This window comes from Nuphar pumila, chromosome 11 (assembly GCF_984573655.1).
Source record: "Nuphar pumila chromosome 11, dmNupPumi1.hap1.1, whole genome shotgun sequence".
NCBI lineage: Eukaryota > Viridiplantae > Streptophyta > Magnoliopsida > Nymphaeales > Nymphaeaceae > Nuphar > Nuphar pumila.
This window is the reverse complement of record NC_143259.1, coordinates 40,686,445-40,713,093: the sequence shown is the minus strand read 5'-3', so window position 1 is coordinate 40,713,093 and position 26,649 is coordinate 40,686,445. Positions and strand designations below refer to the sequence as shown.

General features: G+C 33.7%; 1 protein-coding gene across 2 annotated transcripts; it reads right to left on the bottom strand.

Moving 5' to 3' along the window:
- Positions 1–15,128: 15,128 nt before the first annotated feature.
- On the bottom strand, positions 15,129–24,788 carry LOC149822298 (ATG8-interacting protein 1-like). Of its 2 annotated transcripts, none has more exons than XM_089980707.1 (3): positions 24,657–24,788; positions 21,473–22,483; positions 15,129–15,501 (listed from the first exon to the last, which is right to left on the bottom strand). In XM_089980707.1, exons 2-3 carry the CDS (start codon positions 22,466–22,468, stop codon positions 15,400–15,402), a joined length of 1,098 nt encoding a protein of 365 aa, XP_089836833.1. In that variant the 5' UTR covers positions 22,469–22,483; positions 24,657–24,788; the 3' UTR covers positions 15,129–15,399. The 2 variants fall into 2 exon arrangements, with proteins under 2 accessions (XP_089836833.1, XP_089836834.1); XM_089980708.1 differs by lacking the exon at positions 24,657–24,788 and adding an exon at positions 23,493–23,602.
- Between the last annotated feature and the right edge of the window lie 1,861 nt (positions 24,789–26,649).

Below are 26,649 nucleotides of genomic sequence, written 5' to 3'. Positions count from 1 at the left end.
TGAAAAATCTACATCTATTATTAAAATTCGTAGTGATCATGGTGGTGAATTTGAAAATGAATCTTTTCTAAAGTTTTGTGATTTACATGGTATATCTCACAACTTTGCTTTTCCTAGAGCGGCTCCACAAAATGGAGTTGTTGAAAGAAAGAATAGAACTTTGCAAGAATGTGCTAGAACCATGCTTCAAGATAAAAATTTACCAAAATACTTTTGGGCTGAAGCAATTAATACAGCATGTTATGTCTTAAATCGTGTTCTTATTCGACCAATTTTACATAAAACATGTTTTGAATTGTATTATGATCGTATACCAAAGATCTCATATTTCAAAATTTTTGGTAGTAAATGTTTCTTGTTAAATACCAAAGATAATCTTGATAAGTTTGATTCAAAATAAGATGAATCAATATTTTTTGGATATTCTTCTAGAAGTAAAGCATATTGTATTTTCAATAAAAGAACATCTTGTATTGAAGAATCTTTACATGTTGCATTTGATGAGAATTGTGAGCAGGTTATACCTCTAAGCGAAGGAGAAGAAGTAATACTTCAAGAAGAACCCTTGATAGAGAGTACTTCTCAAGAAAATATTCATCTTCAACCAGTTTGGAAAGAAGTTCCTAATCATCCACATGAACAAGTTATTGGTGAAATAAAGAGTGGTGTCCAAACTAGAAGGCAGTTAGAAAAATATATTGCAAATGTTACTTTCATATCTAAATTAGAACCAAAGAATATCAATGAGGCTTGTGTTGATGAATTTTGGCTTTTGGCCATGTCTGAAGAACTTAACCAATTTACTAGGAATGATGTTTGGGATCTAGTTGATAGACCAAAGGATCATCTGGTAATTGGAACAAGATGGGTCTTCCAAAATAAGCTGGATGAAAATGGTGAAGTCATTCGTAACAAAGCAAGGCTAGTGGCACAAGGCTATAATCAAGAGGAAGGCATAGATTTTGATTAAACCTATGCACTAGTGGCTCGATTAGAGTCAATTCGAATGATGCTTGCTTTTGCTAGTTACATGAACTTCAAGTTATATCAAATTGATGTTAAGAGTGCATTCTTAAATGGACTCATTAATGAAGAAGTTTATGTAGAGCAACCTCCAGGCTTTGAAAATGAGAAATATCCAGAAAAAGTCTACAAATTGAAAAGAGCTTTGTATGGACTCAAACAAGCACCAAGAGCGTGGTATGAAAGACTACGAAATTTTTTAGAACAATCTGGTTTTTCCATTGGTCGGGTATACTCCACTTTATTTATTAAAAATCTTAATTCAGATATTCTTATTATGCAAATTTATGTTGATGACATAATATTTGGTTCTACTAATGATTCTCTTTGTAAAGAATTTGCTAAGGCTATGCAGGAAGAGTTTGAAATGAGCTTGATGGGCGAATTAAACTACTTCCTTGGACTTCAAATAAAGCAAACTGAAGAAGGAATCTTCATCAATCAGGCTAAGTATACAAAAGAACTTCTCAAGAGATTTGGGATGGACTCATCGAAATCAAGAAGGAATCCTATGAGTACAACTACTTCTCTTGATAAAGATGAAAATGGTAAAAGTGTAGATACTAAGCTCTACAGAGGTATGATCGGATCTCTATTATACTTAACTGCTAGTCGACCTGATATTATGTTTAGTGTTTGTATGTGTGCAAGATTTCAAGCTAATCCAAAGGAATCTCATTTAACTGCAGTAAAACAAATTCTTCGTTATTTGAAAGATACTTCAGATTTCGGTTTGTTTTACCCAAAATCATCTTCCTTTGATTTAGTTTCATATAGTGATGCAGATTTTGCAGGAAGTAAATCTGATCGCAAGAGTACTAGTGGAACTTGTCATTTCTTAGGAAATTCCTTAGTCTCTTGGTTTAGTAAAAAGCAAAATTCAGTATCACTCTCAACAACTGAAGCAGAATATATAGCGGCTAGTTTAGCATGTTCACAAGTACTTTGGATGAAACAGACCTTAAAAGATTTTGGTTTGAATTACTCCACAACTATTTATTGTGATAACACTAGTGCTATAAATCTTTCGAAAAATCCTATTCAGCACTCAAGAACTAAGCATATTGAAGTTAGACATCATTTTTTAAGAGATCATGTGTTAAAAGGAGATATTTCGTTAAATTTTATTTCCACTAAAGAACAACATGTCGATATCTTCACTAAACCTCTTAAAAATGAAGATTTTATGAGAATTAGGAGAGAACTAAGTATTTGCTCGTTTTTGGATTTATAAAAAATGCTGATTTTTGAACAAAATCTCAAAATCACACTATATTAGTCGACCGATAAAATTCTAGTCGACTGGTGTTTTAAAATGTATCGCACCATATTAGTCGACCGATATATTTCTAGTCGACTGATGATATTTTTAGAATAAGTCGCACTTTTTAGTCGACCTTTCCCAAGTTCAAATCAAGATTTTCCTATGTTTTCAAATTCTCAAATTTCAAAATCCCAAGTTTTCAGAAATCGATTTTCTCATATTTTCCAGTTTTCCTGAGAATTCATTTTCCATTTCAAAAGTCATTTTCCAATAAATTTCTTAGATTTTCTCAAGATTCTCAAATCCATTTTCTCATAAAAGAAATTCCAAGTTTCCAATCTCAAAACCAATTTTCTCAGTTTTTCAAGCTTTCCTGAGAAATCACTTTTCAATGCAAATTTCTGATTTCCAATGAAATTCAATGATTTTCCCAAAAACTCCAATTTCAAGCACTTTTCCAATCATTTTTCCAAATGCATTTTAATTTTCCAAAGCAAACATCATAGTTTCTCAAACTTGCATTTTTTAAAAATTTCATAGCACAAGCCTGATTCTTTGTGCATTCTAGGAAAAATAGAGCATAATTTAGCTATTTGAGTCAAATTAAAGCACGTAATTGATCCTTGGTTCAATTACCCCTGGTAAAGGCGCCAGGAACGGTTGAACCTCGTACCGACAGGCGGATCCCATTCCACGGAATTTTCCCGCAAATTTTAAAAATGGAGGCGAGTAAATTTTCAAAATCATTTTCAAAATCATTTTCAAAACTTTGGTCGAGTTTGACTCGCAAATTCGTTTCTCTCTCGCAAGGGAGGGCAAAAATTTTGCGATGATAACAGGTTTGGCGACCGTGTTGGGACACTGTGCTTCGACTAAATTTTTTTTTTAAAAAAAAATAAATGAAGGGACCCGACACCCCTTGGATTTGTTTTAAAAACCATTTTTTTTAGGCATTGTTTCACTTCGTACCTTTTCGTTTTTTTTTTAAATAAAAAAAAACGAAACCCTTAAACCGAAAACCCCTCTTTCTCTTTTGCCTCTCTCTCTTCCGAAAAACCCTCGGAGTGCCGTTTGATTCCATCTTCACCAGGATTTTCTTGCCGTGACAAGGAGACGCCAGAATCTTCTGGCCGTGATCTTGAAACGCCGGAATCCTCCTGCAGTAACTGGCACATCTTCAAAACATGCCGGAACCCTCTTGTGTGACTGTGCATTGCCGGAATCTCCTTGTGGCCAACTTCTCAATCACCGTCAGCCATTGTATCCTCCTCTGGTTCTGTTTCACATCGTCGGACAGCGTTCTACTTCTGCCGGAAATCATTTGGAAGTTGTCATTGTTTTTGGTAACTCTATTTTTTTACCATGCCTCGTACGAAGTCTGCATCTGCAAAAGGTTTAGGTTCTCCTCCTCCTACACCTACTTCAAGACATGGTTTTTCACTAAGATTACTTCGCAATCCTCTTCTCTATGATACTTTTGGATCAATTTCTGCACTGCCTATTTTACCAGGCTGAAATGTTCTATTTCACTTATTTTCTCATTACAATATAAGAGAATTATTTCCTGGAATTTCACATTTTTTTTATGCTTGTGCAGATACCCTTCACTATTTGTTTCTTATTCACTTGTTTTACACGAATTTACAAATTGATCATGAAACTGGAGTTTTGTCCTCTCTTGTTCGTGATGTTGAAATTGAGTTTGATTCGAAATTACTTGGAGAAATTCTTGAAATTCCAGATTCAGACACTCTTTTCAACACTATTGAATTGAATGATGAAAGAGTTTTTGAACAAATTCTTCTTCCAGGAGCACCTCACTGCCCTCCTTTCAAAAACACTAATCTTCAAACTCATGCACGCATTGCTGGACGAATCCTTGCCCACAATGTTCTACCCAAAACTGTTTCTTTTGATTATTATTCCACAGATCTATCTACGGCTCTTTATGTTTTATTTGGAAATATTTCTGTCAACTGGGCCAATGTGTATTTTACAAACTTGTGGAAACAAAAACATTTATTCCTTATGGTTGTCTTTTAACTCGTATTTTTAGACATTTCAAAGTTCCTTTAACAAATGAAAAATACATTAAGCAAAAAGAGTTCTTTGATCAAACAATTTTTAAAAGAATGAAAATTAAATATCTGCCTCCTTTAAATGTTGATCAAACTGAACCATCTGATCCTAATGAACCATCTATTTCTGAACCTTCACCTTCTGCGACACCTTCATCTCATGCAAAAAGAAAGAAATTTTCGACAAATCAAAACCATGATGAAGTTATGCAGAGACTGGAAGCTTTGGTGCTGCATCAATACACTTTTCGTGAAGATGTGACTCAACAACTTGCTTCAATTCAGAAGGATGTAACTGCCATTAAGGATTTGCTAAACTCTCTTTTTTGATCTTTGTTGTCTAAACTTTCATACTTTATGGGTTGTAATATTTTAAACTTGTATCTCTATTTTGCTTATGCTATTTCTGCCCTTACTCTTTTTTTATTCTGACAAAGGGGGAGAAAAAGATGATAGCAATTACATTATAGAAGATCTTGCATGAGAAATGCAAAATTAAGAGAAAAAGAAAGCTTTGAATGAATGTATTTCTAAAAGCATGAAGAAATGATGAATGGAAATGCAAACCAATCAATATGTGATATATGTGCTTTAAATGTGCTAACTTTTAATGTTTTGCAACATATTGATAGGGGGAGTAAAATCTCCATCTATGCATCTAAATGCTTCATCTTTGATTAAGTTTGTCATCATCAAAAAGGGGGAGATTGTTACGACAATGAAGCCATACATGATACTTCAAGTACAAGGTTTTGATGATGAGCAAGTGGAATCAACTGCATTTCAGCTAAGGCTATGAAAAAATTGAAGAATTCAGTGAAGAATCTTTGAAGACTAGTGTGCAAATGTTTATTTCATTAAAAGTCTTAGATTCTTGTAAGAGCCTTACTTAGAGTGCATATTTAGGTTGCATTTCACCTTAAAAGTCTTTAGAAAAACTTTTCTAAAAAGAACCCTCATGAAAATCTTTTTTGAAAACTCTTTTCTTAAATTTTCATGTTTATTAGTCGACCAATAGACTTACCAGTCGACTAATCCTTTCGCGCCATATTTTCTAAAAAGTCATTTTTGTCAAATTAGTCGACCGAAGGTTTTATCAGTCGACTGGACAAAATGTCTATTTTCTGGAAAATTAGCAGCAGTCGACTAATGGTTTTATCAGTCAACTGAACAGAACATGTGTTTTCTGAAAATTTAGCAGCAGTCGACTAATGCTTTTTATCAGTCGACCGAACAGAATGTTTGTTTTTCAGAAGATTTTAGCAACAGTCGACTAAAAGATTTTTCAGTCTACTGATGATATTATCAGTCGACTAACTTTTCTCAAGTCGACTAAGTTTCAAAAGTTCAGATTTTTAAACGGCTCGATTAACAGATCAGTCAACCGACGATAACGGTCAGTCTACTAATAACTAACTATTAGTCGACTAACTGATGTTTCAGTCGACTAATTTTGTTGTTTTCCTGAAACTTCAAAAAGGCGTGTCTTTTCATTTTTCAAACGTTTTGATCGTTCGAAATGGAAAGTTTTGACACCCTTTCATACTCTCAACGTATGGAAAACTTTAACTATAAATATGAGTGCATTGTACACTCAAAAACAACAAGAATTCAATCGATTTGAATTATTTACTTATTGCTTTTCACTCCTATTCATTCAAGTATTTGTTTTCTCACTCACGTGATATTTTCACTTCAGTTTTTCACTCAAATCACTTTAAGAGATAGTGAATTCGTAAGTAGAGTGTTTCAACAACCTCAAAAGCCAATTGCATCTCATTTGCATTTAAAAGGAAGGCTCATAGGTTGTATTGTAAGTTGTTATTTCTTTTCTGTAAAAAGAAGGACTCATTTGTTTAAAGGAGTTGTTTGCTTTCAGTAGGGTTGTTACTGAAAGTGGGACCAGTTATGGTCTGTGTGATCTTGTAGTTTACAAGGTTGATAGTGGATAATCTCAAGCGGGTTTTGCTTGGGGACTGGATGTAGGTCGGGTTAGACCGAACCAGGATAAAATCTTGTGTTCTTTGTGTGTTTGCTTTGAGATTTGCAAAATCATTCTATATTCCGCAGAAAATTTTAAAAGCACTATTCACCCCCCCTCTAGTGCTCGTTGCCTCGATCATAGTGCACTTTCAGCTTTGTCCCGAACTATGGTTCTAAAAGAAAGCCTGGCAATGTAGTGGCCAGGTAAAATAGGTGGGGTTGTTTTTTAAAAATGATCAACATGCAAGAAAACAAAAGGTTCTAATGACTTAAAGAAGTAGAGTTTTGAAAATTTTTAAGAAGCAAACAATGTTTTCAATCAGATCCTAGATTGAGGAAGATTATATGAGACCTAAGTCTATGTGAGCATGAATAATGCATCATCAATCAGTCCTACCCAACCATGCCTAAGTCTACATGCAATCCATGTCAGTTGGGTTTGATTCTAGGCTCTTAGGTTCACATAAAATAGAGCTGACATTGTAGAACATGATTTTGACAAGTTAAATAGAGAAAAGCACTAGATTGATCAGGCAAAGACAAGTCCCATCTCGGTTGTCAAACCTGTTATCATTGCAAAATTTTACTTTTGCAAGTCAAACTGACCTTTTAAAAAAGTTTTGAAAATAACTCGCCTCTGTTTTTAAAATACAAAAAAAAATTGTAGAATGGGACTCGCATGTCGGTATGAGGTTCAATCGTTCTTGGCGCCATAACCAGGGATAATCGAACCAAGGATCAATCTTGTGCTTTGCTTTGCTCAACTGTCTAAATCGTTATTTTATTCCTAAATATACAAAGAACCAGGCATGTGCTATGAACTTTAGAAAATTATGGATTGAAAACATGATGCATGCTTCAAATATTTGAAAATTCATGGAAAAAAAGATGATTGGAAAATCATTTTTCACACTTGGAAAATATTTTTTGAAGAAAAGAAAACTTGGAAAATCATGAATTTGGACTTAGAAAATATTTGGAAAAGGGGAAAACCTTGAAATTGATTTTTGAAGAAAACTTGGGTAACTTTGAGAAAATTGATTTTTCTAAATTTAAACTCTGAAATAACTCAAAAGGGATGGGTGTGTGGCCCTATGAACTCTTTTATGATGCAATCTAAACCTAGATGATGTATGGATGCAATTTGTAAAAATATTGTCTAAAGAATTTGAGAAAATCATTTGTAAAAGGGTTTTGTGCCTCGTAGAATTTAAAGAAGATAGATTCGCCATATATCCCTCCCTGACTATGGCCATGAATATACATTAAATATATCTCATTTGATTCTAAAAGGAAAATTACTTAAAAAAAGCTTTTAAAAATATGCAATGATTTCTTAAGATAGCTTAAGAGTGTAGGTCATTTGTAACTTAAAAGAAGATGATAAATCTGAGTTTCGTTCGTATTCTGACTATGGTTACAAATACAAAATCCACCAAGTTTATCAACTTCGTAGAAGCAGGTGCACGTATCATTCGTGTTGACCATTGTGATATTAAAATATATGCATATGAATGATCAAACAATAGCAGTTATATATCAAAATCAAACTATATGCAAATGCAACCTAAGCTAAGCAAAAAAGTACATTTTATTATTCTAATATTACAATTTACATCAATAATAAACTAAAAAAGAGAAAAGGGAAAAAAAGAAAAATATAATCTTTAGTGTCCCTGCAAAATTAGCAAACTTGTTAGTAGACAAATGTCAGCTTTTTGAGATTTATCCAACAATATCTGAAATTGAAGGATTTATCCATATATAAGTTTTTTTTTCATGCTTCCTTGAAATAAAACTCATTAAATAACATAATGTATGATGCATAATTGAATAAATAATGAAAATAAACAAATTAAAATTTTAGAATTTAGAGAAAAATAACTAAAATACCCTTAAAATTGACATTTATTGCAAAATAGGGTTAAAAACAGGGTTTTTCAGAAAAGATTCTTGTAATACGCTTAATCTAGGGATCAAACGAATTCAAAACGATGTCAAATTGGGTGGAGGGTACCCTAATATGATTATGAACATAATCAAACTCGAAAATAATGAAAACAATGGATGAAAATAATGAAATATGCAAAAAGAATAAAATTTGCCCTTGTTCTGGTTGAATCGGAACTCCGTGGGCATCTTGTTTTTATGAAATAACTAAATAACACATCAAATGAATTCCAAAAATCATAAAAATTGACATGAACACTTCTAATAACCCTAAAAATAAGATACAATAAAAAAATAAGGATTATTTTGAATATAAATATTATATAAAAAATAAGAAAATATGCTATTTTATTTACAGTTTTGTACCTATCACGATGTCAGACCAGAATCGGATATCAAACAGTAATGAAAATTTATAAAATTTAACATGAAAAAACTAGACATCTTAATAAAAATATTTCTTTTTACATATTGGAAAAACCATCTCCGGTTAGGGAGATATGATTCTGACAAGATGCGTTTGATTTTGGCCATTGTTTAACGATTCAAGAAAGACAGACCCTAGTTTTGGTTTAAAAAAAGGTATCAAAATAGAATACAAATTATAAAAATTTTACAGAAAACAGTAGACATGCATATGAAGACATGGCTTTTTACAGATCGGTAAAAAGATCTTCGGTTAAGGAGAAATGACCCACTCAAGTTGATCTTGCCTATGAACTGTGACAGAAGGTTCAAGAAACACAGACTCTGGTATCAGGATTCAAGAAAATAAAAAACAATAGTGGAAATTTATAAAAATTATACCATAGAAAATAGACACAGACAAAAATAACCTTTATTATGGATCAGAGAGATCATTTTCGGTTAGGGAGAACTCGCTCTAGCAAGACGAACCAAAATTCAAACTGGCCTGACAATCCAAGAAACACAGGGTTTGATTTTGGGCTAAAAAAAATAGAAATCGATTGTAAAAATTTATGAAATTTTTACAGGAGAAATTAGGCACTCTGACTAACATGACATTTTTTACGGATTTGAAAAATAGTCTCTGATAAGGGAGATATGACCTCGACAAGTAGCACTTGGATTTACAGAGTGTTTAAATGATGCTGGAAATAGGTTCCGACTTTAATTTTTGAAAACAGGGTTACAGACCTCAAAAAAAAAACTTATTTTTTTATTAGAAATTGTGGACATATGTATGATTATACCATAAAAAATTTGGATTTAAATAATAAATATAAATATGCAAAACAGCATTATTATCAGACGGCCAGAATTGCATATCTCAGAGATAAAACCCTAATCATGCTATATTCTTATTTATGCATGTAAAAATAATAAAAATATAAGATCAAGGGCTATTGATCATGCTTGAATATGTAGATGATGAAAATAACATAAACACAGTATGAAAAAAATAAAAAATCACTGGAGTATGGACTGAATTTGATTTAGCCATTAAAAGAGAGATTTGACCTATAGAAAGGTTGAATCTCGATCTTTTTCGGGTATTTAACAAAATAAATACGAACTAAGCATTTCTAACGGATCAAAAATGTGAAAAGCATATTGAGAAGACATTAGATTATATTCTTGAATCATATTTAGGGTTTTAATGACAAGAATGCAAAAATCAAATACATATGGGGGCAACAATGAGGTATTCAATGTAAAAAATAAAAAACAATAAAAAAAAATAAAAAAAAGTAAGAAGAGGAAGGGATGCTTACCTTGGGCTACAATGGAGGCTGCTGGAGAGGGAGAGGGGGTTGAGAAAAAGGTGAGAGAGATAAGATGAGAACCAGATAGGGGGTTGACCTCTAGGGTGTACTATTTATAGATTTTCAAAACTCTTAATTAAAGAATTGGATTTGTTTTAAAGTGTTTCAAAAAAATCCAAAACAAAATGGGCGATTTTTCTTGGAGAGTTTCAACCTATCAAAACTCTAACTAATTAATCTTAATTGACTCCTAATTAAACTTTGAAAAATCTCAAATGTGGTGCCACCTATGTGGGCCCACATTTGGTTTTTAAAACCCTAACTAGAAGTTTAAAAACACAGTTAAAATGCTAAAGCGAAATTGGAGTTTTAAAATCAACTAGATTTTGACTTTTCAAACTTCTAACTTAAGTAAAACACTAACTAAACCTAAACTAAACTAAACACCTTCAAATGTGGTGCCACCTAATGTGGGCCCCATTTGATTTTCAAGAACGATTTTAAAAATGGTGAAAATAAAGAGGTTAAAAACAAGATTTTTTAAAAAGCTTTAAAAAGACACCTATTTTTATGAAATTTTTTGTATTTTTGAAATATGGATAAAACATGAAACCGAACTAAAATTGAATAAAGATGGAAAAATAGGGTTTGGTGACCCTTGCAGGGTGGGCCCCACTTGAAGAAATTTTAAAAAAATGGAAATTGATTTAAAAATCGAGTTTGAAACGAATCCAGATCATTTTTCTAAGGAAGATGCTTTTGAAATAAGGAATGTAAAGCCCTGGGGGTTGGCCAAATGGCAAATGTCGATTTAAAACTTAGGTTTTTGAAATTGATTTCGAAATAGAGGTTTCAAAATCGAATCTAGATTTGATATTTTGAAAACAAGAGTGCTAGATCTCGAAAATGAATTGAAATGACATGAAATGCGATAAAATGACATAAAATGACATGCAAAATATGGACCCTAGATGAGGGATTTGAAGTCCCAGACCCCTGGCAGACACAAGAAATTGAGAATTCATGTTCGAGAATGAGAATTGATGGTTGAATATTAGACCCGATATTGGATCTGATCCAAATGTGAATTGGGTCTCAGATATAACTAAAATTTCAGAAAGGGAATTAATCTGAGCCCGGATTGACAATTGTACCAGCTTGGAAAATGATAAAATGATGTTTTGGATAAAATTTTTTGAGAAATGATTTTGCCCCTGCAGGGCAAAGAATGACACTAAAAAATGAGGTTTTAACTGGTTTAAACTGAATTGAATTGGATTCTAGGGTTTCTAAACTCAAAAGACACTAACTCAACTAAACTCCTTGATTGGATGATTGAGAAATGACATCATTCTCAGAGAAATGGTGAGAAATGAGCACTGGAATAAAGTGGATAACAAGACTATATTGTGTTTGAGCTAGAATGAAAGTCAATTATACTGAAATGAACTAAATCTGGAGCTCAAACACTAGCTGAGCCGACTAGACTTAGCTCAATTTCAAGTGAAGTGAGTTGAAATGGGCTAAAATTGACTCCAAGACTATGGGAAATGGATTTGAACTAAAATTGGACTACTTGAACTCTTGGTGGGCTCAAGTTAAATACAGGGGAACAGGATTGACTGAAATTGACTGACTCGGGAACAATTGGCTAGAGTTCGAGCTGGAAATGAGTTCATTTCTCAAGAAATAAACCAGTTTTAGCTTAAATGGACAGAAATAAATAGGATTCGCTCATTGTGAGCTCAGAGAAGCTAGAAATGAAGAACATTCTAACTATTTTAAGCTTTAAAATGAGCTTGGTTGACTCTGACTGACGGAGATCTAAGGTGACCTAAGGGTAAAATGATAATTTTATTGACAAAAAGAGCAAAATGATACCTAAACTAGGACAGACTTAGGGTTTGGCTCCTAAGAAAATTGGCATCTGCTGAAAGGGGATGCTTGAAGATGAACGAGGAAAATTTGGGGTGTTTACAGATTTTAAACTAAATTTATAAAACTTTTAGGGAAAACATCAAAATATAATTGAAGCTATAAACCTGACTTTCCTGATAAGAGCTTCTATAAACCCTCACCGAGCAAATCGATATTACTCTAATTAATATCTTGACTTTTCAGTTCTCAAATCATATTGGACCTAAATAAAATATCCATGATAGCATACGCCTTAAAGAACTCTCTACAACTGGACCGTAACTCAAAGCACACAAGTCTTTTTTCCTGATTCAGGCCCCCATAAGCCCAAACCGAAAAGGCTCACATGTTTCTAGAATGACATTACCATGCTCTTGTGATATTGAAAAAATATTGTAAAAAATAAACAAAATAACCTATTGATGATACAGAACAAATAGTTCCATAATCATGTTTATAATACAAGATATGCAATATATAAACAACCAAACTGGAGGGAAGAGGCATACAAATCATTAAGGAACTAGTTAGACAAACTGACACTCACACACAAATGATTTCATTAACGAGAAAAACATAATGGGAAAACAAAGAAAGATAACTTGTAAACCATGCAATCCTTCTACAAAATAACTAACTCATGCTAATGTTTCAAAAAATATTTGATTCAAGTTATTTCAAAAAAATAATTGCATCAGCCGTTAAACATATGCTTACCGAAAAAACTCACCATCAGTGATTCTGAAAAGCTCGATGATGAACTATCATTGATGACTCACCGAAATTAGTCACCAATAATAGTGGCCAAAAATTGTTGTCGAGGACAAACACATCGGAGACTACAAAAAAACCCTAGTTTATGCGAAAGTAGCTCTGGATTGCGGGCGAATAATCAATTTTTAAACAATTGAAAGTTTGCATTTATTGATTGTATAAAACTCTACAAAAAGAAAGAAATTCACATTTTATTCACCCCCAATATTTATATTTTTGAAAATGATCAAATATGTTAAAAAATCTACATACAAAAAACATATTCGCATTGACCTTAGTTGTGAAGTTATTACCTAATTTGTGATAGTCATTTTAGAGTGTAAACTTTACATAACTTTGCAATGTGCCATATGCGCAGATTGCCCTATATTTGCATATCTTCTTGAGGATCAGTTACTTAAAGGAGATATGCACAATTCTATGCAAACTTTGTTCTATATATATGCAAATTTAGTAGAATATTTGTGAAGTTTCGATAGTTTCAATTACAGAAAGTTCACATATTTGGTTAAGCGAACTTTATACTATATATGTGAAGTTACGACATATTTTAAATATAGAAAGTTTGTAGATGTAATTATACGAACTTCTACTATATATGTGAATTTAGTAGAACATTTGCAGAGTTTCGACAGGTTTCAATTACAGGAAGTTCACAGATATAGTTATGCGAACTTCTTAAGGTTTGCAAAAACAAATTTGTGAATCTACATTTATTGAGAGTTTGCAATACCCGAAGAGTGTGCCAATATATTGCACGAACTTCAAAAGGTTAACTTGTACGAAGGGTAAAATGGTTATTTTAAAGTCAAACATTTATGAATTTAGATATCGGGCAGATTTCAAAAATTATAAGGCATTTCAAAAAATACGTCAATTTTGGCATACAGATATACATGTCTCCTTATGTAAATGGCATTCTTATTGTAAGTAGTATTTTGTGACTTATTAATGAGACAAAACAATGTCTTTCATCTTTATTTTCTATAAAAAACCTAGATAAAACTTTTAATGTCCTGGGAATCTAAAATACTAGAGTTCAATTTAATAAGATTGTTTCATTATGTTTTGGATAGATTCGACATGCCAAATTATAAGCCTAACAATGCACAAGTGAATAAATCCATTAAGCTAGATGCAAAGATGAGACTCAAGAATGATTGATAAAAGGCCAGCCATCAAGAAAATTCAATTAGCCAGTGTTATAGGTTCTCTATGTTATGTTGTGCACAAGATCATATATATGTTATTCAATAAGTATTGTGATCCAGGACTGCAACATTTGATTGGAGTAAAGTAAAGCAAATATTATGATATATTGAAGGTTACCTTTTGACATGTAGTTGTGGTGTTGTCTCTTGGTGCTCAAATAAACAATCCAGTATTACATTATATACTATAAAAGCAAATTTTCATATAGATGCAAATGCAGTTAAAGAAGCCATATTAAAAAAAACTTATGAGTGGTATATATATATATATATATATATATATATATATATATATATATATATCACCATCTTTGTTGATAATCAATATCCTATTGCATTGTTTAAAGATATAAAATTTTATCCAAAGTTAAGCATATTGTTATCAAAGATGAAGTTGAAAGGGACAGGTCTTATTATATGTCTACTAGAAATATTCTTGCAGATTCGTCAACAAAAGCATTAAATTCAGGGACTTCTGTAAAACATATTTTTTGATATGGGTGTAAAATTGTACTCCCTTGAAAAAAACAATAGTTGGGATTATTTAAGTGGGAGATGTTGGACTTTTGTAGGCCTTGTATACTTATTTTTAAGAAAATTTTTCAAATACCCCCAAAATGTTTTCATATAATTCATTCCCACAACAAGGGTTCTAGAGTTGGAAAAGAATATCCAAGAAAAGAGACTGGGTTTGGATAGGAGTCCCGAATAAACCTGATCCATCGACACCTCTGTTATCAGTTTTCACCCAACCCAACCATGTACCCTGACGAGCTGGTCAAATTCGATGACCAACATGGCACCAACGCCTTCACCATACATATCTCACCATCATAGTAATCCAAGAACATTTCAATTGATCTCTTACAACCAAAACAAAATCAACAAAAAGAAAAGGTAGCCATTCTGTGTAAGCACATCAAGGAAGAAACAAATCACTTTTCCAGCGCTTCATGATTCACCAACTCATACCTTGGTAACCACCCAAAACACAAATCTTATTATCGAGAAAATATCAGCCTACAACAGATTCAGAAATTTAGGAACATACGTATAAACATAAAGGTAGTTCTTAAAAAAATGCTAATATTGCAATAATATTTGGTATTTTGAAAAATATAACTAAGAAACGGGATTTTACTGGCCAATATATGCCACTAGGATAACCACAAAACCCCAACTTTTGACAAGAAGCAAATGGGAGTCAAGGAATTTACATTTCCATGAAAGAGACTGCAACATCAGTACATTCACAACATATACTGCATCCAGCTTGTCTATCAACACAAAAAAAAGGAAAAAAACATATACTGCATCGCTTAACAGAGAATATGTACAAGCTTATACTGTGAAATTACTTGACAACGTCAACGTCTAAGTTCATATTAAATCTGTGGCACAGGAATAGCCAAGACCATCTCTCACTCTCTCATATTTTGTCGTCATCATCTAATTGTTTGATAGAGATCATCTCATAGCTCAACAGAATTGCTATAGCGAAGAGCTGGAGCACGGCGCTGACCAACAAGTGCATCTTTAAACCGTGACACAGGAGCTAGTATGCGGCATAATTTCTGCAATATAACTCAATGATCAGGATCGGAAAATGCAGATATTACTTTCCAACATCAATGACAAAGATATTGATTACAGCAAAGCAAAACAGAAATGCATTCAGAAAATCACAAGAGATAATGGGGATTGATGTTCTAAAATACATGAAAGACAAAATCTGTACTGTCTTCCTGAATTTCACAAATAAATATCTTGCAATACCAAAAATTTGCTCAACACAATCACACAAGTTCAATTAGATGAGATTTTGCAGGCCATCAAATACTTGTACCAACTCAAGATTTAAATGCATAGACAAGTACTTTAAACATTTAACCTATCAGAACAAGCTGCTGTTTTGTTAATCTGATATGCTACAATAAGGAACATCAGTGAGTTATTATTACATTTGGACATAGAAAAAACACGTTTCTTGCTGTTGATTGAGCTTTCTGTAGGTCACTAAATAACAGATTTCCCTCAACAGAAAATGTTTTCAGGTTATCACCTTGATTTTTCCAACAAGAATGGAAAGGCTCATCGATCCTACAGTCAAAATTTCAGCATCACATAACAGTATGACAATGCTTTGAGACGCCATGTGCCATATCTTTATGTGACAGAGTGACATGGTTGATATTTTATGGAAGGTGATAAATTATGATAATGAAATTTCCAGTGGCACATTCTGTTACATGCAAGGTTGCTAGAAGCGACCATGTGTACAATGCCAACAAATTTAAGTTGAACTCGTTTCACTGCTGACAGTGCTGGTATCACTCAACTTACAATGTGTACAATGCCAAAGATGTGAATATATCTCCCGAATTAAGTAATGGTGTGATTAAAAAGTGATCACAAAGGCAAAACCATGTTCATGAGCGATGGTATGCCACCAACAGCAAGCACATATCATCAACAAGACATCTTCCAAATCAATACCTTTAAACATTAGAAGAAAAAAAAAAGAGAACATGTGCAGCAATCAACCCTTATCCGAGAAAAAAAAAGAAACTTGGAAGGCAAACTTATTCAGTGCAAGTTATGACGAGGAAAATTTTACCAAGAAAACAAAAAAGCAAATCTGATTCTTGGCTTTATTCCAGCACAAGGACAAAATAGCACCTAGTCTATGAACACATCAGCAGCCTCACAATATAGCCATCCTACCGAAGTTCCAGTACCATCAGATAAATGACACAAACTATGGACATAAATCATAACAGCAACCAATCTTTCCATACTACATTGAATGCTTATGAAGGTGGCTATAGTTGATAGACTCACTTCCCTGAACACCGAAACAGCAGACGGCTCTTGTTTTCATCCTAGGATTGCCACTTACCCAGTAGAGTGGCATATAGAAATAACCAAACTTTCCTCTTTTTAACTCTATTATAGATTCCTTTTTGCTGAAGCATTAAAACTACCTTATCACCATTATCATATACAGATACAGTAAGCAATATAATCATATGTATCTCCAACAAGCATAATGTTTAGAACACACACAAAAAAAAATACATATGTATTTATACATGTAAGTACGCATGTATGTTGAAAGATGCACACTCACAAAAACATAAAGAAATGCACTATCACATCTAGATTACCTAGACACTTTTAGGACAAGGGCACACCTGCAAAACATTGCTGCAAATTGTCTGGAGATGCTGATTTTCCAACCATAAGTGTTCGGTGGTGTCCAGACAATGGACATTTTAACTCATATTTCCAACACAATGCCCAAATTAGGGTTGCTTTTACTTGCATGACCAAAACAGTGAATCTGTAGACACTCAAGTTCATGCATCCAACACATTCAAATGTCAAACTTTCAAAGTACACTTCTTTCTTATGTCATAATACAGATGTAGAAATATGAGAGTTTTCTTCACATATGCTGTCCGCAATGTGATTTTCCACCCATAATATGATTGCTCAATTTTTCCCTTAGAATTACAAGCATTTTGATATTTATTCTTGTAGTCTTTTATTTAGAAGCACCAATTATCAATTTAGTGAATTATAGAATGGAGTTATGAAATAGTTTGCGAAATTTTTTAATTTATCATGTTTCTAAAAGTTTTATATGAAAATAGAAAAGACAAAAGTATATTAACGTCGAGGTATTTCCAAAATTATTAAAATAATCATTTTCCAAAAAAATATTTTTATCCATAAAAAACTGAAGAAATTTTCCCAAAAGACCACTCACTTTAAGTCCAGGTAATATACGCACAATCTTGTTGCATATCAATGCCTTTAGCTTAAGCTTATTGCATCAAACAGTTCACCTTTGCAACCAGTAAATATAACAAAGATTCCAAGTTCAAACCTTATTTGTTAAGGCCATAAAGTTAATGAAATCCTCCCTCTTTTCCAATCAAGTCCCTCATCATATTAGGGGAGAAATAGAACAAGTCCAAAAAGTCAATGAAACTACCTTTTCTTATTTAAACAAGTTCTGTAAAGACCCAAACATTTTAATCAAGAAAGTTGTCATAGGGCTAATCCTATGTTGCAAAATAACCCCCCAAAGTGGTCAAACTGGTTTGAGTCACAACCCAGATTCAAGAGACCTTTTTCAAATTTGAATAGATATTTTATCCCTACTGATGTCAGATCACTTAAAGTCTATGTCACATGGGTGCGGATACGGGTACGGGTGCGACACAGGTGCGGAGCAATTTCAAAAATTTTGGACACGGGGACACGGCTATATATATATATATATATATATATATATATATATATATATATATATATATATATATATATATATATATATATATATATATATATATATAAGATTGTAAATTTTAAAGCAATAAGTTGACCGGTCAAAGTTGACAAAATATATATATAACAATAATAACAATAAATATATATATATATATATAACAATCATAAATGGACAAAAATAGACTCGGTCAAAGTTGACTGAGTCCAAAATTAATTTTAATAAATAGACAAAAATAGACTCGATCAAAGTTGACCGAGTCCAAAATGTGGATGGACGCGGCCCCAGTGCATTGACCGAGTCCGACACTTTGTTGACCATGTTCACCCCGTGTCCGTGTCAGGTACGGGCGACGTGAGTGCGTTGACCTTTTAGCCGAGTTCGTGTGACTTAGCTAAAAGTTCAAGATATTAGCTTTCCAACATACAAAAAATCATGTAAATCAGACACAGGTGAAAAGTTATGAGCTTTGCAAGTTAGGCTGTCAGAATAGGTTCAGTGGCGACCCTATCCAATATCCGAGCTCTGAAATTTAATTAACCTACTCTACTTAGCTAATACAAGGCCTATTCTCGCCCCCTACCTCTCACCTAGACCATTAGAAATTATCAAAAATCTTATCTCCAACCCATTTTGGAGGTCAGTAATTGATGAAAACACTAGAAATCTTATCCCCAACCCATATTGTTAAAATATGTGAACATTGTACATATATATGCATATATATATATATATATATATATATATATTCATTATTTATTATAATATTTTTTATTTTTATTATTTTTGGTCAACCTAAAGTTGACTATGACTAGTCTTTAGAAGCTAGTCTAAACAGCTAGTCATTCTAGCTGTTGGACTAGGTCCAATGGCTAGTCAAACTAGCTGTTGGACTAGGCTAGAGAGGTCTTTCTCTCTTCTCGCTTTACTCTCCCATTCTCCTCTCTCTTGTATATAAATAGGGGTGAACCCCTTTGTTCAAGTATGCTTCTTGCATACTTTGAGATCATTAATAAATTTTTTTTTTTATATATTGTGAGCCTCTCTTGTGTTTGCCCCAGGGTTACCGGAAGCGCCTAGGTAAAAGGGGAAGTGCGCTTCCCCGAAGCGCGCTTCGGAAGCTTGAAACGTCGCGCTTCCAAAGCGTGAGGGGAAGCGTCCCCTTTTTTGGGAAGCGTGCTTCCCTTTTATGGGAAGCGCGTTTCCCATTTATGGGAACTGCGCTTCCCCCACGCTTCCCCATTTTTTCTATTTTCCGCTTCCCCTCGCTTCCTGTTCGCTTCCGGTTCGCTTCCGAGACGGTTCGGAATTTTCTTCTAAGTAGTCCCACGCTTCCCTGCTTCCTAAATTTTTTAAAGTGTCTCGCTTCCTCGACTGGTAACTCTGGTTTGCCCATTGTGGGTTTTGTGAGGTATGCCCTTAGAGGCCAAATTTGTGCTTGTCCATTTTGTTTCTTGGTAGACACTTTGTTCGTGATTAGAGGCTCTTGAATCATTACACGGTATCAGAGCTTGGTGGGGATAAGCTCATTGGTGCTTCACATTCAAGTGTTTGTGTAATCCACTAATGGTGCTTCTACTCCAAGTTTGTGGTGGAGTGCTCATATTTTCCATCTCTCTTTACATTTATTTATTTTCTCATCTCTTTTTCTCTCTCTATCTCTCTTTTCCTTGTAAGAATGGATAACAAAAAAAGTATCACTGTCATGCCCATCAAACTTAATGATACAAATTGTATAATGTGGTCTTCTATTATGAAGCACCATATTTGGGGGAAAAGGTTATAGGGATTAGTGGATGGATCCGATCCAAAGCCAAAACTAATTCTCACTAAAGTGGAAAATGAGAAGGAAGTGTCTCTTTCGGATGAAGAGAGAACTAAGGTCATAGCTAATTATGAGAAAAAATGGAAAGTGCCAAGATTATGTTTTGAATTATGTAACAGTTAAAATGCTTAAGAAGACCAAGGCCTAATCTCTTACAAGGAATTAATAGCAGACAAACACCAAAAATCAATCGATTACCTTTTGAAAGGAATATGGCAAGTAAAATAATCTAATTAGGCTACTTCAGGTGGATCATGCAAAAGGAAAAATATCAGATCATTACCAAAATGAACCATGACACCTTATCATAAAGCTAGCTCAGGAAAAGCAAAACATAAAACTTCAAGTACACAGCAAGGTATCACAGAAAAAGAGACACAAATAGACATATCACATATCAAATAATTCCATGGCTGTGTGAGTGGAACATACTACAAACAGAAAACTGTCCATCAACATACTATAAACAGAAAACTGTCCATCATAACCTCCATGACCTATAGGACTTCAATAATCTCACACATTATATTCCCAAAATGAACATTAATTTCAAATTATAATCTCAAAAGAACATGCACAATAACACCAAAATGGAGGATAAGAAATTCCATTTTTCAGTCTTGTAATTGCAATTTCCTATAAAAGCAAACTTTGTGATGAAGTTTGACAGTTCAATTTTTACATAATTTGCTGATTGTTGGAGATGAAGACATACATTCGGCTATTTATGACTTTTGCAGTAAATTTAGTGACATCTATGATGAAGAGCATTTTGTCAGAACTCTGAGAGGTGTTGTAAGGGTGGTCAGTAAGCTGCCTGAATACATAATGGACCATTATGATCACAATATGAGTGGAATATTTAACTTTAAAATCAAGGCTTGGTCTCCTATTCAATATTACAAGGATGTGGTTCTTCCAAAGCTACTTGAGGAAAAATAAACTCTTCCACTCTTGCTCATCATTGTTGCAATGTGTTTGATTTGAGTTATTTTCTGTTTCCTCTAGTAAAACTGTAAAACATGAAAATTACTTAAAGACATTTTGTTCCTTCTTAGGGTTTTATCCACCTTCTATCTTTCTAAGATGTTGTGGGAGTCTTTAGTTTGCCAATTTCCTTCTTAATTTTCTTAGTCTCTCCAGGAGATCCTGCATGGATTATATCTATCATATAAAGAATTGTATGAGGACCTATTTGTAAATATCAGTGACTTATCCTTCAAGCTTATTTAATATATTGCTATCATAATGTGCATTACGAACCAATATCAGAAAATATAAGACATTCGTATATTAAGTTGTGCCTTGCATTACCTTGCAGAAACAACTAGGTAGAATTAAGAATATTAAGCATGAAACAAAACCTTTTCATATAAAGACATTTATAACGTCTCATATCCTTGAAAAAAAATCATAAGATTACCTCATCATTAATGCTTAATTGCCACTTAAGCTGCTGAATGTGCAATTTTTCCTGCTGGCAGCGGTGACCTAGAATAACGAGTCCCATCAGAGCTGCAGCAACAAAAACAGACCAGAAAGTATTGGTCTCCCTGGCCTGAGCATATAAAGACAATGCCTGCCTCTTCCACCACGCTTCACAGGGAAGAACAAAACCATTGTTTTTCCCTTGTTCCACAAGCTTTGACGACTTTGGAGAATCTGAAGCATAATCCAACTGCGAACAGGAATCCTCTGCCTCTGATGCACCTTTATGCATCTCAGCCTCAATCAAGCCACTATCATTGAAAGTGGTTGACCCACTTTTATCAGCTTCTGCATAGAAAGATCCAAATTCAGTGGATTTATAGATACTATGCTCTACAGTCATTTCTGACCACTGAATCGGTTCAATCCATTCAAGCCTTTCCAATGTGCTGACTTCTTCAAAACTTTTACCAGGAATTGAAAGGCTCTTTCCCTTTTCATCAAAAAATGGATTTTCATGCAAAGAATCTGATTTTTCAAAACCTTTAACAGACTTCTGCATGTCACCTAAGTCCCAGTTCTCAACAGTTTTCCCTACTGCCTCCCGTTCTCCTGGACCCAACTTATCCATTCCCATGTGATCAACAACTTCACCCACAGATTCATTACAAATTTCAGAACTGTGAAGTACTTCCTGCTGCAACTTCTGGTCATTCTCAGAAATATTTTTCAGTCCTCCCATGAAGAGGTCATCAGATATCAATGGGAGATTCTCCTGTTGGCTGGGTGGGAATACAAAATGGTCTGACATGAACATTGTGGGTGAGCATTCATGTTGACCATCTGCCAACTCTCCCTGCTTATCAACTTCACCTTCTTCAAAATTCTTGGGACCGGGATATGCAGCATATGCTGATGCAGTAAGAGATACCACTTCCCAATCATTCCCGCGGGTTGAAGTCGCTTCCCCATCCTTTTCACCATCTGCCATCTCCGAATACTACTTCTGCAGAAGGAAAAAGAATAAAAGTCAACAAATTACTTTTGAATGAATGGAGCAACTGGAATATCAATAATGGCATTAAGGAAAACACAGCTACAAGTCAAAAGCAATAAGGCTTTCAATTGTATATAAAGAACAAATGTGTTTCACCATGTTATTGCAATAAGAAGCAAATGCTCATCAAAGGATGGGGGAAAAGACTTAAATTAAATTTCTAGTCCAAAAGTAGCAGCTCATTTTTCCTATTTACCATAGCCACTGATATCTTTCTTGGCAATTTCTCGACAAGGTTTTTCTTGGGAAAATCTTGAAAAAATATCAGAAGTTTTAACATTTGAAAAAATGTAAAGAATAATAAAAAGATAAGAAATAATATGTTTTATAATAATTGTCTTGCAAAAATGTAAAGAAAAAATTACAAAAGTTTTAAAGTCTAAAAGAAACAAAAAGATGTTTTTTAAATCTCGGGAAAATATTGTGATATTTTATGTTCTGGCGATATTTTATAAATATCGCAAAAATATCAGGAAAATATCATCTGATCTTGAAACACAGATAATATCGTGATATTTTTACAATATCTGCGATATTAGTGACTATGTTATTTGCTAATCTCTAATAAGAAATGGTTGAACTGCTTGATGAAGAACTCAAAACCTAAATTTAGGTCGATAAAAAAGATGAAAGAAGTAAAGCTGCAACCTTCACTTCAATATGCTGCTTGTAAGTAACTAACCCTTCAGATGTCATCATTTCCCATAAGGGTAAAATTCAAGGCTAACATTTGAATGCATGAACTTCTTTCAACATTATCAAATAATAACATGGATTAACCAGCATAATCATGAAAGTACATAAAGCAGATTATCGAATCGATCAATTAAAGAAAAGGTAAAAGGCATGAACAAGATCCTAACAAATAAAACCACATTTTTTCTTATTTGCCAACTTCCATGCAGTGCACTCACTGGGCATGCCAACGTCTCCCTAACAAGCAATTCATGACACCCACCAACTCATGCATGTGCGCTTGCATGTTTCTAGTATTCAGCAATTGATAGTAGCAAAGAGAAAAGGAAGTCCAAGCAAGAAATTCAGCAGGACCAGAAAGATCCAAATCCTATGAAAAACAACACATTATGAGAGCCAAAACCATTGCAAGGTCTAAATGAAAGTTACTGATGCAATGAATAACAAATGGCCTAGATCTTAACACATTCAAATCATAGGAAAAACACAGCTTCCGTCCCAATTTCTAGGGTTTAGTCTTCTTTGAAGGAAAAAAAGCTATCAGTTTCGCTAAATAAACCGATCTATCCATTCATTTCCTCCCCTTAAACACCATTACTACTCTAAAGCATACACAATTAACCCTTCGTTACCTCCCCCTAATTACACACACTGCTAACTCCTATAACCTCACCGGAAACTGAAAAATAATCATCAATTATTTCTTTCAATTAACAAAAACACCAGAACCGAAAAATCTTATCCCAAAAGAAAAATCAAATTAAAAAGAAGGAATTTAACCCAAAAATTTGAACCAACTATTCATCCACACCTCCATAAAAACGTAAACCCAACAATTCTAGAAAGGAACCACAACCTATCAACTACAAGGAACCAGAATTCAGAACTCATTACATAAAACTAATTTCAATCAACACATTCACAGTCTCCCGTCATCGAGAAAACAAAATAAAACCTAGAACCAAACCGAAAAAGAAAAACCGATCAATTGAAAAGAAAAAACAGAAAGTAAAACATTAACATACTAGCGATCGGTTCCAAATTATCAGAATCAAGCCTAGGCCCCCAAAAAACCGATTCAGTCATATTCCCCATCAAATTCGCAAAAAAGAAACTGAATCATAAATTCAGACGATCGATCGGAACTACACGAAATCAGACAGGAACAAAGACCGAAAAGATAATCTTAAAACGAAAATAAGAAAAAATCGATTTCTTCAACGATTGGTAGCCAGACAACCCCCAAAAAAACATGGGAAAAAGGCAACAATTTACCTCATCACTCAGAAACCCCATCACAACTACACAAAAGCGCCAGTAACAAAAAAAGAAAAAGAAAGTTGATCAAAACAAACGACAGGAACAAAAAGCGATTTCTTCGTCGATTCACGATGGAAAAAACCCAAAAAAAAAAGTGAAATTTTACCTTAAAACTCAGAACCCCAGATTCAATCCGGGATCGACGAAGGGGAATTAGGGTTCCGAGCTCCGATCTGATCGAAGGGGAGTTTCCTTTGTTCAGCAGAAGTGCAGGAGCGGTTTAAAGGAAAATTCCGGCAGAAGGAGATAAATAAATGAATCATTAAATTAATCAAAAAAAATAATCTAAGTATTGAAAGTGACGATTTTATCTGTCTTTGGAGCCGAAACTTACGAGAATATCCTTCTTTACATTTCGGAACCAGTTGGACCCGAACATTTTGGATCCAGTCCAACTAAATGAGTTAAAAAAATCTAGGGTTAAATTCGTCACTCCTTATCTTGGAAAATATAAGGTTAAGCCTTTGACCCGCCGGGTTGGCTTTCACTAATTCACTTTATGTCTCTAGGCGGCCCAATATCATGCTATCAAGGTGCAGGCAGGCCAATGAATTTTGACTTGGTTATCAATTGGGTGAACCGTCCCAAGAGGGGTTGGGCTTTGGCTATCATACGGGTGGTGAAGGTTCGATTTATGCGGGTGTTACCTCCTTCCTTGCACAAGCCATCGACCCTTAGGGCGAGAAGAGCGGATCCGGGTGAGCAAAAGTTTACAATCACAAACGCCACCCCTTTGTACTGTAGATCAGTACAAGTGGGACCCACTGATTGTAAACGCTGCTACAGGTATGGTATTGGGTTTGGATCGGAGATTAATCGGGTTCACTATAAGAGAAACGAACCTAATAAGAACTACAGGAACCATACCCTGTAAATTAAAAGCTTTAAATGTGTTGAGTATAAGAAAGATCTCATAAAGTCCAACGTTTAAGTTAAACCTGTATTTTGAAGTTTTAAATGATTTTATTAGAAGTTTTAATTTTGGGCAAGACCTTAAACCCATCATTTTCTAACATTTTTAATTAATTTACTTTTAGTCCATATTTTCTAAAAAAAAAACTCCACATAAATAAAAAAATTCAAAGTCTCACTAGAAAAATCTTGGCGATAACTTGCAGTCTTAAACTTTTGCCACTATGGTTTTTTATTGGGTCCCGACACATTTAAAACATTGTGGATTAAGGTCTTACTGCAAACAGTTTGGGAAGTAGGGGCACTAATGAAATTTTTTCTTGACAAGATGTGAAGGGGAATGATGCCTAACTTCCAAGTTCCACTCTCTTCGTTCGAATGCGTGAAAGTAGAATAGTACTTTTCGATCATTTACATATAGGCACCCAATGTATGGTGAATTTATGTTTAATCGAATTAATTTCAAATATTTAAAGAACAGTGCTAACTTTTTGGAAATTGCAAAAACTAAGTTAAAAGCCCTTGTTACTTTACTGAAAATACTTTTATACGCTTAACTGCTGCTATAAAAATAAGAGGCTACAAAGGTGACATTCCATTATCAGGAAAAAAACAGAAAGATTAAAACTTCCCTATTTAAAAGATAAATAGAGTTAGGTGAATAAAAATAGTTCAGACAATTTCTTAAAAATTTAGGTGTATTTTAATTATTTACAACTTAAGATGGATAAACATAAATTTTATATACATTAGGCACCTGTATGTAATTTTTTTCTTTTGGTTTTTGGTTTTTGGTTTTTGGGTTTGATTTGACCTTCTCCTTCCCACCCTTAGGTCATGTTTAACATGATGGAACCAGGAATGAAGATTATGAAAATAGGAGTTACTTATGAATTCCAACTACAAGGGGAAGCTTCAAAATTTTAAATTCTTCTTATGAATTTCGGAAGAGAGGCTTAAACATATTTAAAATGGTTTAACTTGAGCTTATCCACATCTATTATGTGATTGAGTTCATTAGATAAGAAAATAGTCCGCAAAGGCCTTTATACCTAATAGGCAACTCCTATTAAGGGCTATCTTCATCATACAAATCTCAGTTATGATCAAGAAATCGTTTTAAGGTTGATGAATTGTGTTTGCATAGGCTCTCATTTTATCATTAAGCTATATAAAAAATATCATCA